The sequence below is a fragment of the Lupinus angustifolius genome, chromosome LG01 (assembly GCF_001865875.1).
Source record: "Lupinus angustifolius cultivar Tanjil chromosome LG01, LupAngTanjil_v1.0, whole genome shotgun sequence".
NCBI lineage: Eukaryota > Viridiplantae > Streptophyta > Magnoliopsida > Fabales > Fabaceae > Lupinus > Lupinus angustifolius.
The window spans coordinates 1913173-1939691 of NC_032009.1; the positions used below are offsets into that span (position 1 = coordinate 1913173).

Here is a 26519-nt window from a genome sequence, read left to right on the forward strand (position 1 = left end):
TAAAGTTTATATAACTATATATCTTCTCATCCATCTTATCTCACTAATTAGAACTATGTTTGTGTGATTAGATCTTTGCCAAAAAGTCATCGTTGGACATAGCGAACATCAGGTATGCACCAAAACTTTTTTCCTACAAAGTAAAACTATAAAAATTACTTGTCATGTTTTCCTATTGTTGATATGAATGCTAAATTCTATAGTTGCTCCATGCTTTAATTTGACATGTTGGTTTTAATTTAGAGAAATCATAAAAAATATTTTAAGAAGAACAACATTTGAGTTGGTAAATAGAGATAATAAAAACTTGTTTCTTTAAGTGTCATTCTAATATCTAAAATTATGTAACCTTAACTAAATTAACTCTTAATAGTGGAATATGGTGACAGACATGAAATTTTCAAATACTGAACATGATGAGTTTGGTGATGAATTTGATATAAATGAAGTATGGTCCAAAGTAAAACAATTAACTAATAATGGCATATCACTTGACATGCAAATTCTAAGTCATTTCCGACAAGAGTTAGGAAGGTGAGAGCGTTTTTGTTCTATGATCCTATTATGTAATATTGTCCATGCATTACATGCGCTACAAATGATGTCATCTTATATGCACAATCCAATAAATGAGAGAAATCAAGAAAGGGAGCGTAGGCGTCTCGATCTAATGAAAGAATTAGTACAAACTGAAAGATGTCGGGGCATCATACGAATGGGACCAGAAGGATTTATGTTGCTATGTCATAAGTTAAGAGGAACTGGTATTGTAAATGATACTATACGATTCACAGTGGAAGAGCAAGCTGCTAAATTCTTGCACATTATAGGTCAAAATTGGAAAAAATTTGCCTTGTCATTTTACTTCCACCGCTCTGGATAGACTGTTAGTCGTAACTTTCATAATGTTTTACGTGTCATAATTTCATTAGAAGATGAGTTCCTTGTCCAGCCTTCTTCTGGTGGTGATGTACCTCAATATATATTAAACAATAGCAGAAGGTTAGTAGTATATCATTAATATTTTCTACAACTAAGTATTCTAATTTTGAATTATAATAATTAATTTTTATCATCATAATTTTATAAAAATTGTTGTAGGGAATTATTATATTGGGGATGCAGGTTTTATGCTAAAACGTGGGATCCTAACACCATATAGAGGTGTTCGTTATCACTTGAAGGAGTACTCAAGACGTGGCCCACAAAATCCTAGAGAGTTATTCAACCATCGCCATGCTTCACTTCGAAATGTCATTGAACAAAGTTTTGGGGTATTAAAAAAAAGATTCCCCATTATCTCTAGTGGCACCGAGCCTCATTACTCATTTGATGTCATGACAAACATTGTCGTTGTCTGTTGTATTTTGCATAACTTCCTAATGGGGGTTGATGCTGATGACGAATTAATTGTTGAAGTAGATCGTGAGTTACTTGAACAAGAAGTAGATAATTCTCAAATACAACAACATGATGAGGACTATAGACAAGGACCAATTTTAAGGGATAATGTTTCTATGGAAATGTGGAATGCTTATTAATTTTGATGACACATTAGTACATTGTATTCGTAGTATATCATTATATTTTGTCATGCACAAGTATGCTATCATGTGAAAACTGTTATAATCAAGTAGAAATGTGTATTACTAAGTGTCATGTAGAAACAACTTCTATTATTTTACTAACATTGTTCTTGTTCTGTCTTAATTTATCATACTTTCTGAGGAGAACAAGTACAACATTTTCAGCATTTGTTTTGTATGCTTTTTTAAATTGATATGTAGGTATTACAATTACAAAGGAGACAGATACAACATCACGTTCCACTCAACCTAATAGAGACAATTTGCATTAGAGTGATGAGATGGACCAAATGTTGTTGAATGCAATGACTGAAGAGGTGGACAAAGGAAATAGATATGACAGTGTTTGGACATCAGAAGCATGTACCAACATGGTAAATGTGTTAACATCTAAATTTGGACCAACCATTACAAAAAATAATATAAAGAATAGAATGAAAACATTGAAAGGTCATTTTCCGGAGGTGTATGACTTGTTTCATAGCTTAAGCGGGTTTGCATGGAATCCAATGACTCGAAAATTTGAGGCTGAAGATAGGGTTTAGAATGATTTGATTAGAGTAAGTAACATTTTTTCTCTTTAATTTCATCACTTGTTTGTGTTTATTATTACAGTACCAAATTGAGCAAATATATGTGTTTGTGAAGGATAAACCACATGCAACAAGATGGAGGAAAATGCAAATTAAGAACTATGACATTTTGGAGGAGTTATATGGAGCTGATAGGGCAACGAGGAAGCATGCAAAAACCTCGAAACAAAGGACGAAACAATGGGAGAAAGAAACTATTGATTTGAATGATTGTTCTGAAAATGTAGAAATTCATCATCCAAATGTTAGCATGAATGATGAACAACAATTTTCACCCCCAAATCTAGATGCCTTTAGTCCACAATATGCTCATTCAAATCATTCAACTGACACATCTACTTCAAGGGGTACGAAACGGAAGAGAAATATGGTTGAGATCATGGAGGCTCAATATGAGAGAATGCATGTATGAATTATGTTTGTTGCATAAGCATTGAAGGATGGAAATTCCATTTCAAACAAGCTACACAATGTTGTTGAGCGTCAAGTTGCAATTGCTGAGAAGCAAATAGGAATTGCTGAAAAACAGTTGACTTTGATTCAACAGACTCGACCTCGACATTACTCTGAATATGATGTTTGGGTTCTTTTAGAAGAGTTGCAAGTACCAGACCATTACCTATTGAAATGTTATGACTATTTATGTGATAATGATCAAAAAAAACGTAAGCTTTTTGGTGTACCTCCTCAAATGAGGGCTCAAGCTCTCATTCAAGTCATGAGTGATGCTAGTATAAACTAGTAGAGTTGCATTATTGCTCTTTTTGTTTGTATATAGTTAGGACATCATGTGATGCATTTGCAAATGATGTAGTCTATCATCATTTACTTTTTTGGGGTACATCTATGTGACCCAATTTATTTTGTATGGTTGAGCATTAGCATTGGTGTGCATGAATTTTGAATGATGGAAGATGTATGAGAAACTACGAACTTGAGAGTGAAATTGAAAGACAAGGTTAGCGTTGTTTAATCTCATGTTATATTTTTAATGTCTGTTTTATATAATGTTGACTTAAACATCATTGTTGATTTCATTTTTCTCAACTTGCAAGTGGATGTTCTATTGCAAGTAACTCTTTCAACTTGAAGTCAAAACATAATCAACTATATTATTTTGATAGTATTGTTATTTTAGTTTAGGATCATTGTTCATATGTTGTGTTGTTGCTGCAATAGTTTTTGCACTTAATTTTTACATGTATGACATGCTAAATTAATAGTTATGTTTCATTTTATTTTGCAAGTGAGAATCACATAGAGTGGTGGATATTAAATACATCATAGTTTATATGTAATTAAGGTGTAATGTTTAGCTATGTAAATTGGAGATGACCAATTTTTTTTATGAATGTCATATTTTATGTTCATTGATATTATGTCAAGTGTGTTTAATATTTCTATTTTATTACATGATTTTCAAAATAGATACTCAAAGTTCATTACAAATGTTTCAAATAGATCGACTGTGCCTTCCTTGAGTAGAATACATGATATATATTATGTCAAGTGTGTTTAATATTTCTATTTTATTGCATGATTTACAAAATAGATACTCAAAGTTCATTATAAATGTTTCAAATAGATCGATTGTGTCTTCCTTAAGTGGAATACATGATATAATAATTTTATCCAAGTTAAGATATTTGAAAGTGTACAAAAAGTTGAATAATTATGATAGTACATACTAAAAATAAAATAGTAAAAATAATGTTTTAAATGTAACTTTTTTAGTTGGGGGTGTTTATGTAATTTGATACATAATTATTTTTCCTTCCTTTCACTTTTTATACAACCAAACAACACGAGAGAAAAATAATAACTTTCTTTCCTTCATTTTTCTTCTAAACCAAACAACTAACTTTTCATCTCACTTTCTACTTATTTTCATTCCTTCCTTTCACTTTTTATACAACCAAACAACACGAGAGAAAAATAATAACTTTCTTTCCTTCATTTTTCTTCTAAACCAAACAACTAACTTTTCATCTCACTTTCTACTTATTTTCATTCCTTCCTTTTTTTTCCTTTCGTTTTCCTCTGCGAACCAAACACAGCCTAAGAGTGACACACTCAATAAATTCACAGGCCTAAAGGGGTCACATGTCAAGGCTGATGGTATTATTGAGTGTGGGCATCCATCAACACACTTGATTGTTCAATTATGTCCAAGGTAATGACTAATCTATACCAACAAGATGTTGGTCTAATAGTGTAAAATCATGTTAGATCCCCAGGATGAGCAAGTGTTCGATTCCTGAGAGCAATACTTGTTGGGAGGAACAATCTTACATCCTGAAAGGGATTAGCTCATTACCCATAGAGTGAGGGAATACCCTTAATAATACAAAAAATAACTTATCTTTGGCCCAAAACATATAATGCATTTGTTGCAGCAACCTATTAGTTATAATTTCATATTTTAAAATTTGTTTTCCAATTATTTTTCCTAGTCATTTATAAAACTATTGTGCAAATGATTTAGCAATACACTTCGTATTAATTCTTTAACTTTTCCATCATATACACACACAATTAACTCACAAAATATGTCTGTGTGTATATAATTCAATATGTTAAATTATATATACATAAAAATAACTAATATTAGTAAGATTTTGTTGAAAAATGGAGGAAAAATGTATTATATTTAATTAGGTTTATGATTGTGTTTAATTTCAAAAGTTAGTTTAATCGATATTTAATGTATGAACACTTTCCCATCCAAGTCTGAGTATAAATTTAAAATTTAGTTCAACTAATATTTAGAGCTAGATAAAAAATACATCTTACTCGATCGATCATTAACCACTCCTAAATTTGTTGCCATTTTTGCATAAGGAAAATAGGTGGATAAGTAAATGTCACAATAGTCTCAACACCTTACATAAAAAAAGTTTGACAACAAATAATTAAATTACATACTTTTTCAAAGTGTCCAAATATGTTTTAATTTTAAAGTACCAATTAGATTAACTCATCCAAGATAATGAAGGTTTTATTTATTAGTTAATGTTTGGGGTTGTGTCATTGAGTATATAAGTGATGGTATAACTAATATAACAACAAAGACAAAGGAAGCATTTCTCTAATATTATTGTCTTCTCTCTTTCCTTGAAACCTTTAACATGGATGAGTTATTGTCAAATTCAATAGATGATAATGAAAATAACCCTCACATGTTACAAGTCTTAGAAGCTCTAAAACAAGCTTCACATGATTTACAACATGTTCATCACCATCATTCCAATTCCAACTCACCATCAATTAAAGCCTTATTGGAGCTCCAAACCGAATCCGATAACATTCTCTCTACCGACCCGAATCTTTCTACTCTCTCTCAACACCTCACGCGCCTTAAATCCCTCGTCGACACTCTTAACCGTTCCAACGGCCACCTTTCCCTACGCTCTTTCCTCACGCGCCGTGTCTCCAAACATTCCATCTCGCGCGTCGCTGGGTCAATAGAAACAGAAATCCAAGCATGGATTCACCGCGAGAGCGTGGAAACACTCGCTCGGACCCTCCGTGACCCGAATCATAACCCGGACGAGTTAGTCACCCTTCTGACTCAGTTCGGTGAACGAGTTTCACACGGGTTTAACCGCGAGTTTCAAGACCTGGTTCTGAAATTCAAGATTTTTGCTTCTCTTGAGAACATTCTATTTGATCCGAAGTGTTGTAAAAGGGTTCGTGAGCATGCTGGTGAAGCTGTTGCAGCGTTGATTCAGTTCAACAAAGATGTGTTCGTGGGTCAGGTTTCAATGGGTCCAACGATTATAGCATTGATGGGTATGTGTACTTTGCATTCAATTGAAGTTTTATGTTCGTTGATAAGGCTAATTAGATCCCCATTTGTGGATGAGATTGAATCCAACGGTGAAATACCAAAAATCTTTGCTTTATTGAATTCCAATGAGCTTCAAATTAGGGTTTTAGCATTGGATTGCGTTTTGGAAATTGGGTACTTTGGTCGCAAGGAAACAGTGGATGCTATGATGAAAGAGGGTTTAGTGAAGAAGCTGGTGGAATTGCAGAAATCAGAGGTTGGTGGGGATTTGATTGAGTTGAATAATGATGAAGGTGAAGAGAGAGAGAAAGAGGAAGAAGGGGGAAAAGGGAAGAGAGAGAATAAGCATAAGAGGTTTTTGGAGAAACACCCTTTTGCAAGTTGTGTGGCAAGATTTGCAGTGCAATTGGAGATAGGAGAAGGGTTGAGACAGAGAGAGAAAAGAGCTTTCAAGATAGAGATTTTGACAAGGGTTAGAGAGGCTTCTGTTTCTGATGCTGAATATGCCACAATTGTTGCTGAGATTTTGTGGGGTTCTTCACTTTAGTTGTGTTTGTGTGTGTACAAAATATTCAATTGCAGGAACAAGGTTGTGAATTAAGGTTGCTGTTACAATTGTTATTACATTTACATGGTCCCAATATTTTACTGTCTCATTTGTGATTTAGAATTTTGGGTTGGAACAAAGAGGTAATTCCATTGTTTTGTGTGAATCTCATAAAAGAAAACAATTATAGTGGTGTAAATTTGTAATAATACTTATTCTTCACTTGCATTGTAATTGCATGAGTAGAGATTGTTATACCTCTATGTCATGAAAACATGTCAATAAAGTTGAAGGTAATGTACATTCTTTGATTTGGTAGAAAATGCATTGATATCATAATTATTATCAAGGTAGAAAATGCATTATTGCTGTGGAGTATATTTTGTTTGTTGTTTATGGGTAGATAATTAAGATTTTGGTATTCAATAGAATGAGGTAAGTATTTGGAAATTGGAATACGGAATATGGTGAGGACTAGTCAACTAAGCATATTCTGAGGTAGGGTCAGGAATCTGGATTTTGAAAGGAATGGTGATGGTATATGCCATTATTATTGTGGTGGGAAGAAACAATAAAACAAAGACTTTTCCTTAACCAACATGTGTTCGTGAGGGGCAAGGCACTGAAGTCAATACACGAATAATTTATTAATGATATATCTTCCTATTAATTTTTCTACTCACAAGAAAATAATATTTGTCACAAGGTGATACTTTATTTATTAATGATTGATTTATAAGTTACATGTATCAATTTATTATGAATAAGAAGATTTAATATAAGAATATATGATTACTCATTTACAATACTAAAATAATTTACTAGTCATATTAGTATATGTTTATTTTATATACAATACACTAATTTTATCAAAAGTTAACTTGATCTAAAAATTGAAAGCTAGTTTTTCCAAGAAAAAAAAAGTATCTTTATGTAGTAATAAAGCTATTCATTATGCTTTTAAATAAGCTTTTAGGTCAAATCAGAGTTCTATAATTTCACAACTAGATTAAGCAAACCTTTAGACAAAAAACCTTTAACAAATAACATGATAGGCTTACTGATATGTTACAAAACATGCCATGATGGCATGATCTATTAAGCTAGCATTTCTCATCCCTAATTCTGAAAAACCACTTGAAAAATGCTTATGGAAAGAAAAAGGATCATACAACACTCACTCTTTCAAATTTCAACAATTTTGTCTATTATCACTAAGTTGACCAATCTTGTGCATTCAACACTCATAACTTTATGAACATCATTATGGTTACATGTTACAAATGTTGTCTTGACTATAAAAACATTGTCATGAATGCTAGACAGTTTAAAATCAGTTAAATAAAATATAAGCACATATCTCAACGATTACAAATTATTTTGTTTTTTATTTTGATAGGTTAAGTTTATGAAGGGATGGCAAGAACCGTATCACATTATTTTAAAAAGTTGGGTGACTTTACGCTTTATCAATTGATACTCTCATATAATCCAACGATAAACAATTCCTATCACTTTCATAATACAAAAAATGATATTATTTTTATTTATATATACAGTATGCTTAAATAATAATTTTTTTTGATCAATAGTTACAATAAGCTTAAAAATAAATGTGGGAAATACAGTAATGAGATTTTTTGGGAACTTACCTTAAACATGTACATAGTTGTGTGACTTGTGTCGGTCATTAAAAAATCTCAATAAAGACATTAAACATGTCTAAAATTGATTCACATTGTTATGATAAGCCCCCATAGAAATTCTTGTCAGTAAAAGAAGGGGGAAATATGGAATCCGGAAGTAATATAAAGATAAAGAATAGGGTGGGAAATGCAGAAGGTAGAAAAGAAAAAAGCAGAAACAACTTTTAAGGAATGCATCACCCTCAAGTTTCCAAAAAGTTGGAGTGCCTAAAAAATTATGGCTCGTTTCTTGCTCCAACTTGAAGGTATAAATAAACTCTCAAGTCCTCTAAAAAAAGACAGTTGCTAGTTGTAATGCGAAGAAATAATATTTTCTTCCCTGGTTCCTCATGTTCATGTATGAATGGAAAAGCCATGGCATATCAATCAGTGTGAAAAATGATTTCGATCATGGCATAGCAGTGATTTTGGACTATCTCCGGTTCAATTCATGAGGCAACCTGTTTATCACTTGCTTTATAGTAAAGCATCTTCTGTACATAGAACATCATGTAACCCTGAGCAGCCCTCACAATGTTCTCATCAACTCGAGTAACCCAAGCATCGTCGCACTTGTACCATTGATTGTTTAATCGCAGATAGGTCACATAATGGCCAGCATCTAGCTTACCACTGTGGGTGACAACAGCAAATAACTCGAACTCGGAAGATACCTCATTTGTAGCATCGGGCTCATCCCCGTCAAAAGGAAATATTCTGTTCCCAAACCGACTTCTTAAGATCGATGATGAGAGATAAGGTGACATGTCCAGTGAAAAGGGGAACTGCAGATAGCGGTCCAACTTCCTTGACATCTTTCTTGTTGAAGAATGTTCAAATCTTTTTATATGGAAGCAAGAAACAAGGGGAAGCTTCCTTATGGACATCTGCTTGAGAGTTTCCTGCCTCACCTTACACTGCTGACAGAAAAACTTTTGGTCTGACCCCAATCTCTCCGCTCTTGTAAATCTCTCCAAGCATCCCATCAGCGTAGATGTCCCACAGTTTTGGCTCGAGCAATCAGCCTCACCTTTGCACATGTGATTGGATGATGCAGCAGCCTTCTTGGTAGAGGCCCCTTGATTTGGTTCCAAGTCAAGTGAGATGTCTATGCATGGGTCATAAGTTGTTGAAGTGAAACCGCAAGCCATACACATAACATCTGATCGTAAGATACCGGAGAATACCCTATGAGCAATACAACAGTCACCACTGCCTGCACCATCAATGAAATGTGATCACACAAAATGTTTCCTTAATCAAATGATTTCAATTCACGAGAAAGCCTAAGATTGAAAATCCTTTTACATTTCAGCAACTTTATGAGTTTATTTATATTCTTCAGCATACAAAGAAAGTAGCAAAAGGATTCCTAGTAGGATAATGTAGAAGACAAAATAATGTAGTCCTTGATGTTAAACTAAGGAGTTAAAACCAGAAAATATTTTCGAATAATCCTGCAGGTCCTCCCCAAAATCAGGGGTCCAATCTAAAACATGTGATTGATAAACAGAGAACTAGTTATTCGTACTTTACACATGGATGAGAACTAAATTTATATGCTCATAGTTGACAATAAGAAGGAAAATGAACTTGCAATGAATCCAAGGAAGCACAAATGCAGTACACATAAGACAGAAAAGAAAATTGGTGTTTATGTGTGATGTAACACACACCAAGGTAGAAACAAATTCAAGGCTAAAATCCTAGGCGAGCTATTAGAAAAATCATGGAGTGGTAACACATTAATAGTGGTTGGAAAACTAACGAAACCTTCTCTTGAGGATAGGACAAGCTTTGTTTAGTTAGAACCTAAACATGGCAAAAGGTGGAGCTAACATTAGCATCATCATATCTAGAATCTCCTGTATGATGAAACGAACAGGCTAAGGAGAAATTGACTTACTACTACTCACGGATGTAGCAGCTAACACCATCAAGCCAGCAGGTTGTGGTTGAGAATTAGCCCTAATTGTTTGAGGCTTTGAGCAAATGTCAACTCCTAGGGCAACAAGCAAGAGACCTAAACCCTCGCCCTGCAGTTAAATATTATGGTAACTTTGTTATCTTAAATAGTATATCATCTTGAATGTTTAAAGAAAATAAACAAGGCATTAAAGAGATCAAGACATTGGCATTCTGTTGGTCATCTTCCATAGTCAGCATGGTTGTACTTGCAACTATGATTATTATGCTGAGGCTAATTCATTGACTTGTCATCTAATGACATGGTAAAGATGAATCTCATACAATCTAAAGGATTTGTGTTCTTAACAATCCAACACTACTACCGAATACCACAGAGATCAGCGTCCTATTGCTCTTAAGGTTTCAAATTCTCTCATAAGTCATAACTATTAAGCCACATCTTGTGTCTTACTGTCTTTGACTATAAAACAGGGGAGTAAGTTAGGCCAACTTACATATTTCTCACTGGAGAAGACCCCTTAACATAGCAATAACACAAATATTGAAATAATACCATAAACCGTGACATGACTACACTGACAAACATATATTATAGATTTGAACAAAACAGCAAAGAATCCAGAGCTCCACAAAAGTTAAAATAACCTACAAACCATTGTTATGCAAGACAAGACTGGCGAGATTCAGCTTTATCTAGAAAACAATTTGTTGTTCCAAACAAAAGACGCCACTTCAAACACTCTAGTAGTAAAGCACTGCAATAAATTGATGTCACTATCAGAAGACACTACCTTCACTGTGCGGCTTACAGCGATCTTTCTCCACTTTTTCATGGATTCCATCAAGCATGGAAATGAAAAATTCATGGGCATCCTGTTGTTCATAACTGGCAAGGTTGGCTGCATGTTGCCACCAACTGAAATATAACAAGAATAATAAAATCAAAGGGATAAACTTTCTATCTCTACAATAAAGTAAGTAATCTTAATGAACAGAGAAGGAATTGAGTGGAATAGACTCGGGTACCATTGTTTGGTTTTTAAAAATTAAGATGGAAAAGTGCAAAGCATTATTATTGCCATTCCATCCTTAAACATCCAAACAATGGTATACAATCTTTGTTCCATTCCACTCCTCCTGCTACACTTCATCAAAACATAGCCCAGAGCAGGATTAGTTGCACCATAATCAATCCAATTAATTTACAAATTATATTACAAAATATAGATCGTTGTACAACTCAATGTCGTAGTCACCGGATCTCAAATCTAAAACTCAAACTACTACAATTCAGGATTTAGCACCTGTACAAGAACTTTGCGGGGCTATAGGGTGCACGATCACCGGAGAAAATCGCAGAGAACATGGCATCCATATCACAAGCTAAGCATATTCGCCCATTCTTGTTTCCATTGATACCACCACTTCTCTTCCCTGCATTACCACTATCACCTTCATCATTGCTCTTGTTCTGACAAAAATAGCGGTTATGCCTATCGCTCAAGAAGTAGTTCCTCAACGGCGGCGTGTGAAGCAACGCCTGCAACACAGAATTCATGAAGCACGTGTTGCCCAAATTGTTCAACCCGCGCAATCCACGAGGAAAATGGTATGAATCATCGGTAGTGCCATCGATCGGGCTCGAACAGCTTCCGATCAGAGCCTGTTCCCGTAGATCCGGCGCCCAGGGAAGATAATTCACACGGCGTCGCTTGCGGAGATTCTCCGGCTGCAATGGAGGGATTTCTGCCGATCCACCACCGAGTGTACACGCTGTGGTTTGAGCGATCACCACCGCAGCATCGAAGTCACGGTCGTAGACCTGGTCGCAGCACGCGCAACAGAAGAGCTCAGCACGATCGACGTCAACGGCGATCTGGTGACCGTTCGGCATTGAAGCGGCGTGAGCCGCCGCATGAGAGATGCTATCTCCGTCAACCGTGATGGCGTGGCAAGAGACGGTGGCGCAAGTGATACAAGCGTAAAGGCGGGAAGGAGAGGAGAGTCCACAGGCGGCGCAGCAGGGGACCTCATTAGGATCACGGCGGATAGCGGCGCGGCCGCCGGGGGGCTTGATCCTGAGGCAGTGGTGGAGGGCACGGAATGGCTTGGAGGAGGTGCGGCGGAACTCGGCCAAATGAGGGCAGGGGTGGGGGACGATCTGACCGTTGATATTAGATGACATGGCGGATGACGGTGGTGAAAATGAGAACCCTAAATTTGAAGAGAATAAGAATCATGAATCGGAGGATGAACGGTTGAGATTGAAGGAATGGGAGTGAGAGCACTGAGTTTGATGAGGCTTGGTCTTAGGTGGTGGGGGGCTGGGCTTCATTTGCTCATTAAATGTTATTTTGATCTTAACATTTACTCATCTATCAATTTTTATCGGATTTTTTTGCGAGTTGAATCTTAGATAAAAAAAAAAAACGAAAGACTTCAAAAGTATTTCATTTCATCAATACTATTATATAAAACTCACATTAAAAATACATACATTATTTTGTCATAACCTTTTTAATCACATTATGCTTGCATTAGTTTATAAATAGGGATGAACCTACTAATTAAGCAAAAAGTGAAAGAATAAAAATGCGTTTAAGCCAAAGCAATACTAATAACAAATTTATTATTAAATAGTTTTAAAATCATACAAACAAATTATATTACAAATACCTTTTGTAATTTATTTTGATATTTTAAAAAAACTTCACAATTGTTGAATGTAAATGTAAAATACCTTCTTTAACAATAAACCATTAATACTGAATAAATAACACTTATCGGAAGGAATAACACAAATTTATTCCTTACCAAAAAAGTAAAAAATATCATTGGAAGTTCCCAAAAAAAAATTACACTTAGAAAACAACTTTCTCATGAAAGTATCCAAACCAGCTCCAACTCCTCGTTGTAGTTTTAAGTGTCAAATCATGTTTCTATAATTTAAAAACCACCGATTTCCATTGATTGAGAAACATCTACTTTCTTTGTAAAATTTAAGATAATACGTACTTTAATAATGAGTTTTTTTGTCCTTTAAAGAACAAACAATGAGCAAGTAACAAGTAAAACGGTTTTGCTATATTTAGTGAGAAACTCAGAAGTACAGCACCAAGATTCAGACACCATATATTCAAGAACATTGAGCAATCATGTCCAATCAAATGACCCAAAATAGAATTGCTTCTAACTTAAAAAATAAGCAAATGACTAATGGCAAAAACCATAACAGGAATCATGACTATTGACAACAATTGAAAACACTTTTCCAAAGCAACATAGATAATAACTGCTAGCCCACAAGAGTAACACTTAGAAATATTAAAAGGATAGATAGGTCTACCCAACAAGGTTGCTAATTCTCTGTTCTAATCACTAAACTGAACTCATGCATCCCATGGAAACAATTTCCTACTAATATAATTATCACTTTCTCTTCTTAGAGGGTGGCTGTGGAATCTCCTCTTCATCTTCCTCGTCTTCCTCATCGCCCTCATCTTCCTCATCGCCTTCGTCCTCATCATCTTCATCGCCATCATCATCACCATCTTCCTCACCACCATCGTCGCTTCCTCCAGCACCATTAGCCTCAGGATCATCTTCAGGATCTGCATCTTCCTCCCCTTCCTCACCTGAATAGTCTTCTCCGTCGTCGTCGTCATCATCATCCTCATCTTGTACATCGTCATCATCCTCATCGTCGTCATCTGTTTCACTATCCTTGTTTTCACGGAATGCATGTTTCCTCCCACAAAGGTCTTCGAAAGGAAACCTAACCAGGACATGACATCCATCACAATAAATATTTTTTCTATATCCAAACAACTATATTACCTTAAATGAGGTACGCAAGTTTATTCTCGTACCTTTCTTCCATTGAGGTCAATTTTGGTGGCACTGACATTGTGAAATTACTAAGCACATATCCAATCTGGGAGGAAAAAACCAGAAGTATATAAAAAATATTTACCACATTAAATGCGATGGACTATAAATGTCAGGGATATTCTATTTTAAACTCACCACGTAGACCAAAAACCAACAAATCTATGGCATACACAAGTGGACTAAAATATAGCATAACACTTATAATTGCAGTTTGAAGTTTTGTAAATATTCAAGAAAGAAGGAATTATGTAAATTATAGCTGTCAAATTCCATATGTAACTTGACAACAGTCTCTCTCAAGTCAGAACTCCTAAGCAAGATAGATAATTGGACAGCAGACAGTACAAGAAATGGTTACTAAGAAGTGCATACAAGTCAGAACGCCCGTCTCTAAAACACCAAAATAAAAAAATTACAAGTGGGCTATTGTTCTTTTGAATCGATGTATTCTTTTTCCACCATAACTCGGTAATTCCTTTAGTAGGATTAGGAGACCTTTCTTGGAGAGTTATTTTTTAAATAAGGAAAAAATGAATAGCAGAGAATGTCCTTTTACTAGCCGTAGAATGGAAATAAACACAAAACGACAAATTTTTCGGCTTAAAATGCAAAACTGATTATCCAACAGAAGCAGAAATACCCAACATAGCACACACCATCCTAACACCTGTCCCAACTCCCAAATCTTTTGCTGAAACCCCTGTTTACTTCTAGGTTTCTTAGTATGTCAATACAAACAAAACCAAAGCAACTGATAGAATAACAACTACTCATAATTCGCGACTAACAGCACAAATACATGAAGCATAAAAGTAAATAATAATTGGCTCAAAATTCAGTAGCACACAAACACTACAGCATTCAAGGGCAAGCAGCACTAAAATAAAAAACAAAAACAAAAAACAAAACTTGAACAGTAAATGAGGAACCTAAAGTTCACTTACATTTAAACTATCTACATGAAACAAAATTGTAAAAAACCCTAACCATCAGAACTTCAAAAACACTTGGAGATGCTAACAATATATAAACAATAAGAAGAATGAAAACACCAATTCATGTTACACAACTAAGAAAACCTTTCAGTTTGAAGCAAATCATAGAAACAGATAAACCTATTTGAACAAAAAACCTTCCCTACTTAGTTAGCTTTTGGTGAAGTAATGGAATAAAAATGTTTATAAAGTCTAAGAATGAAAACAAAACAAAACAAAAAAGAAGATGAATTGATACCAAAGCGAGAGATTGAGCGGCAGAAAGAAGAATGTTGGAAGCAACAGCCTGAAGAAGAAATGGTAACTGGTTTTTCTGAACCTCCATTGCCAAAATAACAGGAAGAGAGAGAGAGGGAGAGAGAGAGAGAGAGAGAGAAAGGGTTTTGGTCGGAACGTGGCTTGAGAGAGTAAACCCAAGATTGTAATATAGCTGTTTGTTTTAGGGTTTTTGTGAACAAAGTTCTTTCTTCACTTATTTCCGCCTATTTGGGCTTCTCACTCTTTTCTAATAAGCCCATTCTAATTTAGTAGTTGATGATAGTAGGAATAAGATATTCAGTGAAAATATAATTTAAATATATTAAGATAAAATTATGGTATCTAACTATTAAGGGTAGGTTTGGTATATGCTATATATTATGTTTGTAGTTTTTGTTATAAGTTGTAAGGTTATAAACTTTCATATTGTAATATTGAGATTATAATATTTTATTTATGTTTGAGAACTAACCTATTTCAGTCGAATCAGGTAGAAATATAAATTTTTATGCAGAAAATTGTATGAAGTTATTTGTTTATATTAATTATTTTTTCAATATTTTTCATATATATTATATTTTTTAAAAATTTATTACTTCATAACATAGGTTACAAATTTAAAATAAAATATATTATAAAAATCAATTTCAATGTTTTAAAAATAATATGATCGCACTTATAAAAAATGAGAAGGGATATAAGAGTAAAATAAGAATTGAAATAGATAAAATAAGTCAACTTGTAGAATATAGTTCTAATTCAATCTTCTTAACCTAATCTAAGCCAATATGCAAGCTTATAGGCTTAACTTATTGAAATAAGCTAACATACCAAACACCAATAGATAGATTTTTTTTTAAAACAAAGTTGATTAGTTTATAAGCTAAGTATTGGTGATAGCAAGAGTATAAACCCATCATCAGATATAGTAGATAATAATCTAAACCCATTAAATATGTAATGATAAATAAACCCATCCCCTAAAACATAATAAATAAACCCTTGTTTTTATTTTATTTTACACACAAACTCTACACTCAACAACTCAAGTGTGCTCTGATACATGCAGTTTTGCAATATTGCCAACACAACTAGCATGATAAGAAACACCAATACAAGAAATGTTTGGGATCCTAGGCCAATCATAATTATCAATTTCATGGTGGGGGCCAAATCAAACGTGACAAGCAAACCAATTTTGAAAATGGGTGCTACGTAGCTATCAATATTACTATTCACTATTTAGTAGTTCAGTATATCTAAAATCAAAACATATATTTTGACCAAAAATAAAACAACATCAAAACAGACATGGAATAATAATATGACAATGAAGACTTCACTATATTTTTATTGGCATATTCAACAGTGTTCAAGAGTATTTTTTCACAGCTCAATCTATGATTCAAGCATTGCCCTTATGGGCTAATTATATTCATAAATTTCCTCTTGGCAAATGCCAGCCACCATTTATTTGGAGTGCCGTTGGGTCTGTATGCAACGCTCAATAACCTCCCACTTGTTTCTTCCCTTATCTGCTTCAAATAATTTCGGAACAATTCTGCATTTTTCAAATCACAAGGCTCAGAATATAAGAATACATATAGATGGTCTGCAAACAGGTTCAGCGGTTCACTGAATTGCAGCTTGCATCAACTATAATAAAATAGCGGCCCAAATGCCCAATGCACAAGGTCCCACTTGGTGGGGTATGTGGAGGGTAGATATATGCAACCTTAATCCCGTGCAAGCGGAGAGGCCGTTTTCAGTATATGAACCTGTGACCTCATAGTCACTAAGCAGTGTGCTATCTGCGCTATCTCAAAATATGTATACAACTTCCTAGTCAGTAATTAATAACATCCATTATGCTGGCAACTGCAATTGCACCTATACATATTGTTTAAAATCATATTGAACTGAAACACATAAACCATAACATAGTGTTCAATCGATGATAGATCACCAGCTCTTTGAAAAAATTAGCACAAGCTGCTTGAATTAATTAAAAAAATGGCTCGAGGACAAATATATAAAAGAAGAAATTGAAAACCTACTTCACTGATATTGGTGTACATACAGGCTGAAAGTTCTTCATAGCATGCCATGCAGAAAGTTACAAAACTGAAGAGATAATTCTCATGAACTTTTACTCATTCAAGGAGTATATATTATATTTCAGAAAAAATATTTCCCTTCCTTTTGTTTCTATTTTTGTTTTTCAGTTGATATCTGAGCACCAAACCACCCAAGACTCTCACAGCCACCCTCAATGCAAAATATAGTTTACAACAGCCAGACTATAGTCATCAAGTAAAACCTGGAGGTGGAGCTATTTAAAAAGGAACATTTATGAATAAGAGATTTCCATCCTTTAGTTATCTATTTAGATCTTTGATGACCAATGCATTAGCATTTGTATTCACTCCATTCCATGACTGTATCCTCTGCAGCTATTTTGTGAAATATCTATCTAGCTTATGGTGCTGTTATGTTCATATCTTACTTTCATAAAACTGATAATGGTAAATGGATACTAGAAATGGTTTTCTTCTATTTGTCCAAGTCTTCAGCAATTATAATGCTTCATTTTTCCATTTTGATTACACTTTGTCCTAAATAGAACTAGAAACCCAGGGCTGCGACATTGTTTGTCAGCATGACATGCCTGTTTGGGTTGTTAGGTGTACTCAAGATCCAAATTAAGCGGCAATAGAAGCCACTTTCTTTCCAGCATATGATACTATGATAATGCATAAATACACTCATTTTGTGAAGCGAGAATTTAAGGTGAGGCAAAAACAACACATGAGAAGAGATTCAATTCTATTAAATCTTCATTGATGAATAAACTCCATGAAATACATGATGTATCACATTTCATAGAAGGTGAACATGACACAATTAAGCAAACTGTATGCATCTACCTACTAATAAATAAGGGTACCAAGATCTGGAATAGTCATCAAACTAATATAAAGATTAAAAACCAAGAAGGAAACATAATAAAAAATGAACAAAAGTAAAGCAATAAGAGATAAACCTGCTTCGGGATGCGATTGAGGAAGCGGAAAAAGGCCCGAAAAAGGAAAGCCAGACTCTCCGGGGACAGGAACCTTTTCCAATCCCAAGTTAATCACAGCTTTAGTTCCTTCAGCTAAGGTTCTACAACCTTCAAGCCTCTTGAGAGCAACATTAATGTAAAATGTCAAGTATATAAGAAGCTTATCAGCAGGGCTCTTGATATCAAAGTTTCTAAAGAACACATTGGCTCTAAAGAAGGTTATAGCTTCATCAACAATATCAGTTCTATCTGTACAGTACACATAGCATTATATCTCAGATTCTGAAAACTCAAACAATATAAGTGTAAATCAAAATGAATAATAATGAATGAAATTGAAAACCTTGATCTGAAACTGGAGCAGGTCCTTTAATGTGGCTCTTAAGAGGAAGTAGAGGGCACCCACAAGCTCTATTGACTCCATCTTCATCCACAAAACTTGAATGATAAACCTTTCAATTGCAATAACAATAAGATCAACAACTACAATCAATTGCCAATAATGAAAATAAATTGAATGAAAGAAATAGAGTTGAATTCTCATACCATGTCTTTAAATCAGAGGAAATGAACGTGAGCGTGATACATAAAATGCTCAAAATGAAAACTTGTTGGAATGGGATCTGAGAATTAACAATCAGATAGTGTTACAGTATTATTATGAGGGATTTGTGATTGAACAGGAACAAAAATTATTTTTTACTGTTTTATATTAATCAATTCAGCCAATTGCATTGGGTTGGTTCCAATTTTATTGCTATTTTATATTGGTTCCAATTGAACAAAAACTTTGTTTGATAGGCAATGTTTTTTTTAAGGAAAAGGGAGAGAGCATAGTTTTTAAAAACAATATAATATTTTATTTCAATATATATGATTTTCCAATGTCTTACTATTTGTTCATTGTTTTTCTATTTTATATTTGTCTAAAAAAAATTGATTGAGCATGGGCACACAATATAGTAGATTATAGATAGCATATATCACATGTGAGTATGAATTGGGTTAAGGCTTGTTCCTTATCTAACCATAAATGTTGGTCGATTTATTTTATTGAACTCGGACTAGATCATAGATTCGAAGTTAACTCGATCATAAATATTGATAGGGTCAACCTTTAAACCCGACTCAACCTTTGACCCGATTACTATAATGCATATTCATTTTACATAAAATCTTCTTAATATTACTTATTATTATTAATGAATATATAATTTGACATATAAAATTTTATATGTATATATATTGATAATCATGTACATGTGATGAAAAAAGTAGAGAATCAATGATACTTTGAATGAAAAAGTGTTATTACTTGATACACAATTGAACAGAGACACATAAAAACATGATGAATAACTGATTATGAGACAGGTCGAGTCATGTTTGGTCTATGTCCGTTCCTAAAAATATGATGAGTGTGTGATTATAAAAAGGATGAGTCAGGTCATACCGGATGAGCGGATAGGGCCAGATTCTACTCACCCTTAACCTATCCTATTTTTTAATGTACTGTAGAAATTTCTTACAGTTTGTGTTTATAATTGACTATTTCTATCTTTCTATATTCTGTTACATAAGTTTAAAAATAAGAGAGAAAATGTATGGGCCTACGTGATGTTACTGAATCATCATCCATCATTCTACTTTAAAAAAATATATAAATAAATGATACATAATATATTGTTTTGGTATAAATCCTTACATTGACAATTATATATATTAAACTAATAAAGTTCCTATTTTAAATCATTAATGGAGTTCTCCAAGTTAAACTAAAAAAATTTAGATAAGGAGGAGGGATAAAAAAGCACTAAATTAAAAAATGTGAATTATTAATGCCCTGAAATTTATTTTGAATGAGCAGCTGTAGCAACTAGCAAGTCCTAAAAGTAAGTAGTAGTCCTCACATTCAGAGTTATTCTATTTCTCTGACGTCATAATCCTAAATTCTAATAGTAAATTTAAATTGAACCCAGAAATATACACGTAGTGACATGCCTGTATCTTATTAAATTGAATTTGGCTAGCTCTAGTTTTTTTTTGTTATTAATTTTCCATCGTGTCCTTGTATCCAATTGACTAAGAGAAAACACGACACATTATCAAACGCAAGCGATAGTACAGTTTGTAACATGTCACTAATTGTCGCCTTATGGAAACATTACAGATATTTCTTTGTATATTCTTAACAATACTTTATAGCTGGGAATAAAAAATAATTGAGACAACAAGACAAGACATGCACTTTATTGTTAAGCTGGCACGCTACTATTTTTGTGTAATGTGTTGGATATGAATGCCGGTAAACAATATCCTCTTCATTAATGGAGAGGCAAATATATATATTTTGTTTTTGTTTTTAATGGTAATAATGTCATTTCATTATAATTAGAAGGGTAAATGTGTCATTGAAAATTGTATTTTTTTTTTTGTTTTTTTTGATACTTTTGTCATGCTTTCAAGTTTCATTGTTCTAGCACCATAGGTAAAATTATGTGCATTATCAGCTTATGTTTTACATTGCTTCTCAACTTTAAGCAACCTAAATGACAGCAATGGTAATAATATTATGCTGTGTGGTAACAATAACTAGTAAGAACAATTCCAAGGGAAAAAATTTAAGAAAAAACCATTAGACTGAAATGTACGGAAGTTAAACAACCTTGCAGTGACACTGTTACAGACAATAACATCTAGTGCTCCCATGGACATCCTAAACAAATCTCATGAACATGCCTCTAAAAACCCAGAACTTGTTTACCACAGTATGTCGCATTGTCGATAATATGGTAAAATCAAGTCACTGGGATAAAGAATAATGTGATCTTAGTAGTGAACTGTACATGTCAATCCTGATGGAAAAAACAGGCTAATCTGAAAGATGCAAAGTTAATTAATAAATTAGATTAGGCTAGTAAAGGATGAGGTCAACATGTATGGAAAGTTTGATGGCTCGCGTTGCAGCGCGAGCTCATGAATGTCCTTCACGATGTCAAATACGGCTTCAGGTTGTGCTAATTTTAGTGCATTCTCTGACATTCTTTTCAGGTCTTCTGATTTTGTGCTAAACCATTCGGCCACGATTTTTGCTGTTTCTTTTGAACTCCGGGTGAAGACACCAGCTCCATTGTCTACCACATAAGGTACATTACCCTTTTCCTGCAGTTACCATTGCAGCTAAGAATCAATAAGGGATAGAATGAAAAAACAAGAGTGAATAGCAATGCGCACAACGTTTTATTCTCTCACCTGTCCCGGGATATAGTCATTAAGGATTATGGGAAGCCCTCTGATCAATGCTTCTGCAATTGTACCTGGTCCAGCCTGAAAGTTTCATACAACCAATGAGTCTATGCTAATTGCCAACATATGATGAAGTAGCACATAAAGCGCAAATTGGTTTAGTTAACTTACTTTTGTTATGATGCAGTCACAGGCTCCCATCCATTTTGCCATGATAGTCTCAAATCCTCTAACCTACACATATCAAGAAAGAAGGTTTAAGTGGCTGCCATTTTATTATGATCATCTATCTCTATTTGACTCTAATCAGAATTAGATGCTTAAGGAGTGATGTGAAGTCAATTACCTTTACTGGCACCTTCCATTCAAGAGATTCAAGGGTAGATACTAAGCTCTTATTACGACCACATATAATTACTATCTGCCCAATTGGTTTTTCAGTTTCTTTATCAAAAAGTACTTCTCCAAGAGCCTTTGCAGTTTTTTTGACAGGTCCCATTCCTTCACCACCACCCATCAGCAAAACTGCTGGTAAGTCGGGGTCCATCTCAAGTTCTTCTCTTAATTGATCCTATAACAAAAACAACGTGAAAATATCAGATTTTAAGAGTTCTTCCCCTTAGACCAAAACTACTATAATATCTTTAAGAGTAATTCACATGTGTACAACAATTTCCTATTTTATAATGCAAAGTACTTGAACTCTTGCGATATAAAATTCAAAGTTGTTGAATATTTTCCAATCTTCGATATGTACCTTCACGAGAACTGCACGAGCAAAAGAAGGCCTGATGGGCAAGCCATAAACGCGGACTTGAGACTCCTCAAGGCCGCCTTCTTGTGAGGCTTTCTTGGCCACCGCCTCAGAAGGGCAATACAGCCTATTGACCCAAGGATGAAACCTAGAAACAGCTTAAAGGTTAGAGCATGTAAACATAAACCGAAGAACTTTACTTTGAAGCAAAATTAAAAGGCAGCAATGGACTTACCAAGTAGGGTGGCAGGTACTAAGGTCTGTGATGACAGTGACAAAAATCACCTTCTTCTGCAAACCTTGCCACTTTAGAACCCACAATGGAATATGTTGCATCAATGGGTGGACACTAATTATAATATCAGGCTTGTACTCCATCAACCCTGCCTCCACCTCCCTGAAAATGAATCAGTTTATAAGACACTAATTTCAAAAATATAATGTGTAAATAAATTACAAGTCCACCATCATAAACTAAAAGAGTGGAAAAGTCCTACAGCTACAGAAATTAATTATTGCTACTTTGATGAAAAGTAAATGCCCATTATTCCTTAGCAAATGAATACTCATTAAATGATGACAAATAGTCCATAAAGTCACTTTCATATGAAAAGAATATAAACAATGAACATAAGCAATAGGGGAATAATTAGATGGATCATTTAATGGCAAAAGTAGTGATCAAAGTTTATTGTACCTGGCATAGTAAGCAGCGATGGCAGCTAAATACACAGAGTGAATCCATCTAGGAGAAGTGCTATGAAAAGCAACGTTCCATAGCTGAACATGTTTAACCATAAATTTATATTGTCCCTCCATATCATTCAATGGCCAACCTGTGTACTCCTTCCAAACATCTTTAACAAATATCTGAAAATTGTAAAGGAACAAACACTTTATTCAATTGCTGAAGAAGATGGAACTAAAAGAGGATGATGTAGACATGGAATTCCTTTTCCACACAAATAAGAAAAAACCAAAGGAGAAGACTAGGTAAATAGCTCCAAGAAAAAAGAGAGTAAATACAAAGTCCACGCGACCTTGAGCAAAATATGACAAAAGCATACTTCAAATATTTCAGACCAAAATATTGTTGAACAAAACAAAAATCTGAAGTAAGAAACAAGAAATTAAACAGGAGAAAGACAAAAAAAAAACATTCTTTTCTTTTGCAGCATAATTTGAGTTGACTGCATAGGAAAAAATGGAACAAAAGCAACAACAATATTAGATCCATAGATAGAAACCTTAAATTATGATACACTGAGTAATGAGAAAAACAATAAATAACAAGAGGGATGAGTGTGATGATTACCCTGTATTCATCACCAAATTCAATTTGAAAAGCATCACGAATAGCCTCAGCAGAAGCTCTATGTCCACCACCAGTATCACTCATAAGAATCAACACGTTCTTGGTTCTTTCAGCTCCAATCTCCATCAACTCCATTCCTCCATCACTATCTTCATCATGGCTTTTATTAGCCTCATTCCCATTATTCTTCTTCTGGCTGCTACTACTCCCATATTGGTACCCTCCAAAAACCTTCTCCACAAACGATTTACTCGGTGATGGAACCGAAACCTCCATGTCCCACCACAATAAAGGAAGAACAAGAAGAAGAATAAAAAAGTGATCTTTCTTGAGAAACAAGGCACCCCAGTTATGGAATCTCGTTCCTACCACCGGAAACGGTGTTTCTGCGGTGGGGAAGAGAGGTAAAGAGAGAAGGGTGATGGTGGTGGTTGATGAAAAAATGATTGGTGACAAAGTTGAAGGGTGAAGAGTGGTTTTTGGAGAGACTTGTTGCTATAATAACGTGTGTGAGGGTAGAATTATTGCCTTGGAATATTTATAGGGTGTGATGTTTTGTTGCATAACAGCTGTAGGGTTGTTTTGATGGAATGTTCCAATTCCAAGATTCGAATCTTTGCTTTCTTTGTAACACTTGTTTTTTTTATAGGAGAGTATTTAGGGCATTGTCCCAAGAGTTTGTTCCATTGCATACATCTGTTTACCTATTAATCTGAGAATTAGAATTATGAATTAGATATATGTATAATATGTAAAAATTTACCTATATTATCCTCTATTTATTTGTATTACTTTTATTTAAAGAAAAATCAATAATAATTAAACATGAATTAGATAATATAATGATAGTATATAAAACTCATACACTATGAGAAAATATATTTTTTTTCTTATTAAATATATATTAACTTTGTATTTTCTAACTATCTATAGGAGTTAAAGATACTTTAAGTCATGCATAGGTTGAAACATAAAATGTATGTAAGGGGTGTTGGTTAGTAGTGTAAGATCATACTAGATTCTAAAGTGATAGTTCAATTGCTGGGAATGACACTTATTGAGATGAACAGTCACGAACCCAAGAGTTTAATTTCTTAAACAAGAAGGTAAGAGAATACCGTTAATGGTAAAAAGAACATATTTTAGGAAGATTGGCTCTTTGACATAGGTGAAAATGATTGGTTATGTTGTTTATAAAGAGTTGTTTAGACTGTTTTGCCCTCTCTGCCTTATAACATTGCCTCACCATCACTTATAAGCAAGGGCTGATGTATGATAATGTGGCAAATTGCTTAAAAGGAAATGAAGTTTTGAATTTCACTTCAAGAGAAAAATGAATAAACAAAATATACATTTCCTAAATGAGTATATGAAATCTGTGTGTAAAAAAGTATATGAAATTGTATAAGGGAGGTAATTAAATTTTGAGCAGAAAATGGAACCATGTCAACCGATAATTTCTGAATAGAACATTAAAGGAAGAGAATATTTTTTAAAAATAAATGAAGATCCGAAGTATTGAAATAAATTACATATCATAATTTGAGTTTATACCGAAAAGGATCCGAATATAATGAATTTAGGAATTAAACCTATATGGAGAAGGTAACCTATATAATCAAATTAGAATGAATTGGTTTGACAAATTCTACATGATATTTTTAGAGTAATTGTCAAATGGGATTTTCGAATGTACTAAGGGTTGCATTTTTTAACTATAGCCAAACCATATATATAAATACTTAGCTACTTACATTGTAGAAAAGTTGTAAACCTTTTATTAATGATAGTTGCCAACAAATTATTCATTATCAACTGTCACAGCCACTCCTTACTATTATTATTACAGTTACCACCATCACCTAGTTTTTTTTTTCTGGCTACCAACAGTTTTACTTCTAATTATGAACATAATATTCAATGTTAACAAAATTTCCACTAAGTCATCAATTTTATTAATCTCATGGTAAACAAAATATTCATATTACCAACACATAGGACTACCAATGTGGCCCACCACCATTTTCTTATAGCCCCATCTTTTATCACCTTCAGCTAAATGATCTATGAATATATCTATATAAAAGGAAAAATATCGTGTAAGGTGTAATTTTTATTTTTCTATTTTGCTCTTTAATTCTATTTAATTTTTACAAAAAAAATATATAATCATATGTAATTGTTACTAACATATTAACTATTATCTAACATTAATTTGACAATTAAAATAAAGATAAAGAAATATAATATAAAGTGCACCTAATAAAAATTATAATATAAAGTATATTTAATACAAAATATATTTTGCCCCACCAAAATAAAATATATAAAATTTAAATACTTGATGTAAAAATGTAGTTAGACAGATACAAAATATTTGTAGTGAATATAAAATAGAAACGGGAAAATAAAGAGAAAATAAAAAAGAAGCCAAATGGGGCATACGGTTTAAGATTAACTCAATAGATCTCTCTGTTTTTTTCCACATGTAAGACTCAAATTTAGGGCTTTACTTGAAAAAAAAAGCATATATGGTTTGAAGTTTGAACTAAACACTAGTTGATTTAGCATATTCTCTTTATCAATGATTAATGATGCACACGAATATGTTTCATATAGTAATGTTGGTTTAAAAAGTGACCATCATTTAGTATTTATCAATCTTATTTATTATTGAAAATTATATATAAACACTAATATGGTATTTAATATTTTTTCATGTATTTTAAAACGATGTGATCATATAAAACAAATAAAAATAAATTCGGTACATAAGATGTGTCAAATACGTGTACAATTTGATGTGTCAATAATGAAACTCATTAATATTCATGTGCACATTAGCATATTTGACAATTGAATGTCG

General features: G+C 33.6%; 5 protein-coding genes and 1 pseudogene across 8 annotated transcripts; 2 read left to right on the forward strand and 4 right to left on the reverse strand.

Moving 5' to 3' along the window:
* Window positions 716–2921, forward strand: LOC109356718 (annotated as a pseudogene).
* Window positions 5263–6821, forward strand: LOC109345931. 2 transcript variants are annotated; one of them, XR_002107458.1, is made up of 2 exons: window positions 5263–6590; window positions 6656–6821. XR_002107458.1 is itself a non-coding variant. In XM_019585220.1 (2 exons), the coding sequence occupies exon 1, from the start codon at window positions 5308–5310 to the stop codon at window positions 6514–6516; it is 1209 nt and encodes a 402-aa protein (XP_019440765.1). In that variant the 5' UTR covers window positions 5263–5307; the 3' UTR covers window positions 6517–6544; window positions 6612–6821. The 2 variants fall into 2 exon arrangements, 1 of the variants encoding a protein (XP_019440765.1); XM_019585220.1 differs by having other exon boundaries at window positions 5263–6544; window positions 6612–6821.
* Window positions 8236–12444, reverse strand: LOC109345939 (ubiquitin carboxyl-terminal hydrolase 22-like). The gene is made up of 3 exons (XM_019585238.1): window positions 11435–12444; window positions 10922–11046; window positions 8236–9417 (listed from the first exon to the last, which is right to left on the reverse strand). Exons 1-3 carry the CDS (start codon window positions 12313–12315, stop codon window positions 8651–8653), a joined length of 1773 nt encoding a protein of 590 aa, XP_019440783.1. The 5' UTR covers window positions 12316–12444; the 3' UTR covers window positions 8236–8650.
* On the reverse strand, window positions 13234–15415 carry LOC109345943 (nucleolin-like). Of its 2 annotated transcripts, XM_019585260.1 has the most exons (4): window positions 15255–15415; window positions 14000–14064; window positions 13552–13905; window positions 13234–13512 (listed from the first exon to the last, which is right to left on the reverse strand). In XM_019585260.1, the coding sequence occupies exons 1-3, from the start codon at window positions 15339–15341 to the stop codon at window positions 13560–13562; spliced, it is 498 nt and encodes a 165-aa protein (XP_019440805.1). In that variant the 5' UTR covers window positions 15342–15415; the 3' UTR covers window positions 13234–13512; window positions 13552–13559. The 2 variants fall into 2 exon arrangements, with proteins under 2 accessions (XP_019440805.1, XP_019440797.1); XM_019585252.1 differs by having other exon boundaries at window positions 13234–13905; window positions 15255–15414.
* On the reverse strand, window positions 16593–19014 carry LOC109345957 (actin-related protein 2/3 complex subunit 3). The gene is made up of 4 exons (XM_019585271.1): window positions 18885–19014; window positions 18682–18790; window positions 18318–18587; window positions 16593–16835 (listed from the first exon to the last, which is right to left on the reverse strand). Exons 1-4 carry the CDS (start codon window positions 18885–18887, stop codon window positions 16693–16695), a joined length of 525 nt encoding a protein of 174 aa, XP_019440816.1. The 5' UTR covers window positions 18888–19014; the 3' UTR covers window positions 16593–16692.
* On the reverse strand, window positions 20954–24150 carry LOC109345964 (monogalactosyldiacylglycerol synthase 2, chloroplastic-like). 2 transcript variants are annotated; one of them, XM_019585291.1, is made up of 9 exons: window positions 24069–24086; window positions 23654–24013; window positions 23036–23208; window positions 22574–22735; window positions 22342–22486; window positions 21931–22155; window positions 21756–21818; window positions 21591–21665; window positions 20954–21500 (listed from the first exon to the last, which is right to left on the reverse strand). In XM_019585291.1, the coding sequence occupies exons 2-9, from the start codon at window positions 23927–23929 to the stop codon at window positions 21243–21245; spliced, it is 1377 nt and encodes a 458-aa protein (XP_019440836.1). In that variant the 5' UTR covers window positions 23930–24013; window positions 24069–24086; the 3' UTR covers window positions 20954–21242. The 2 variants fall into 2 exon arrangements, with proteins under 2 accessions (XP_019440836.1, XP_019440827.1); XM_019585282.1 differs by having other exon boundaries at window positions 23654–24150.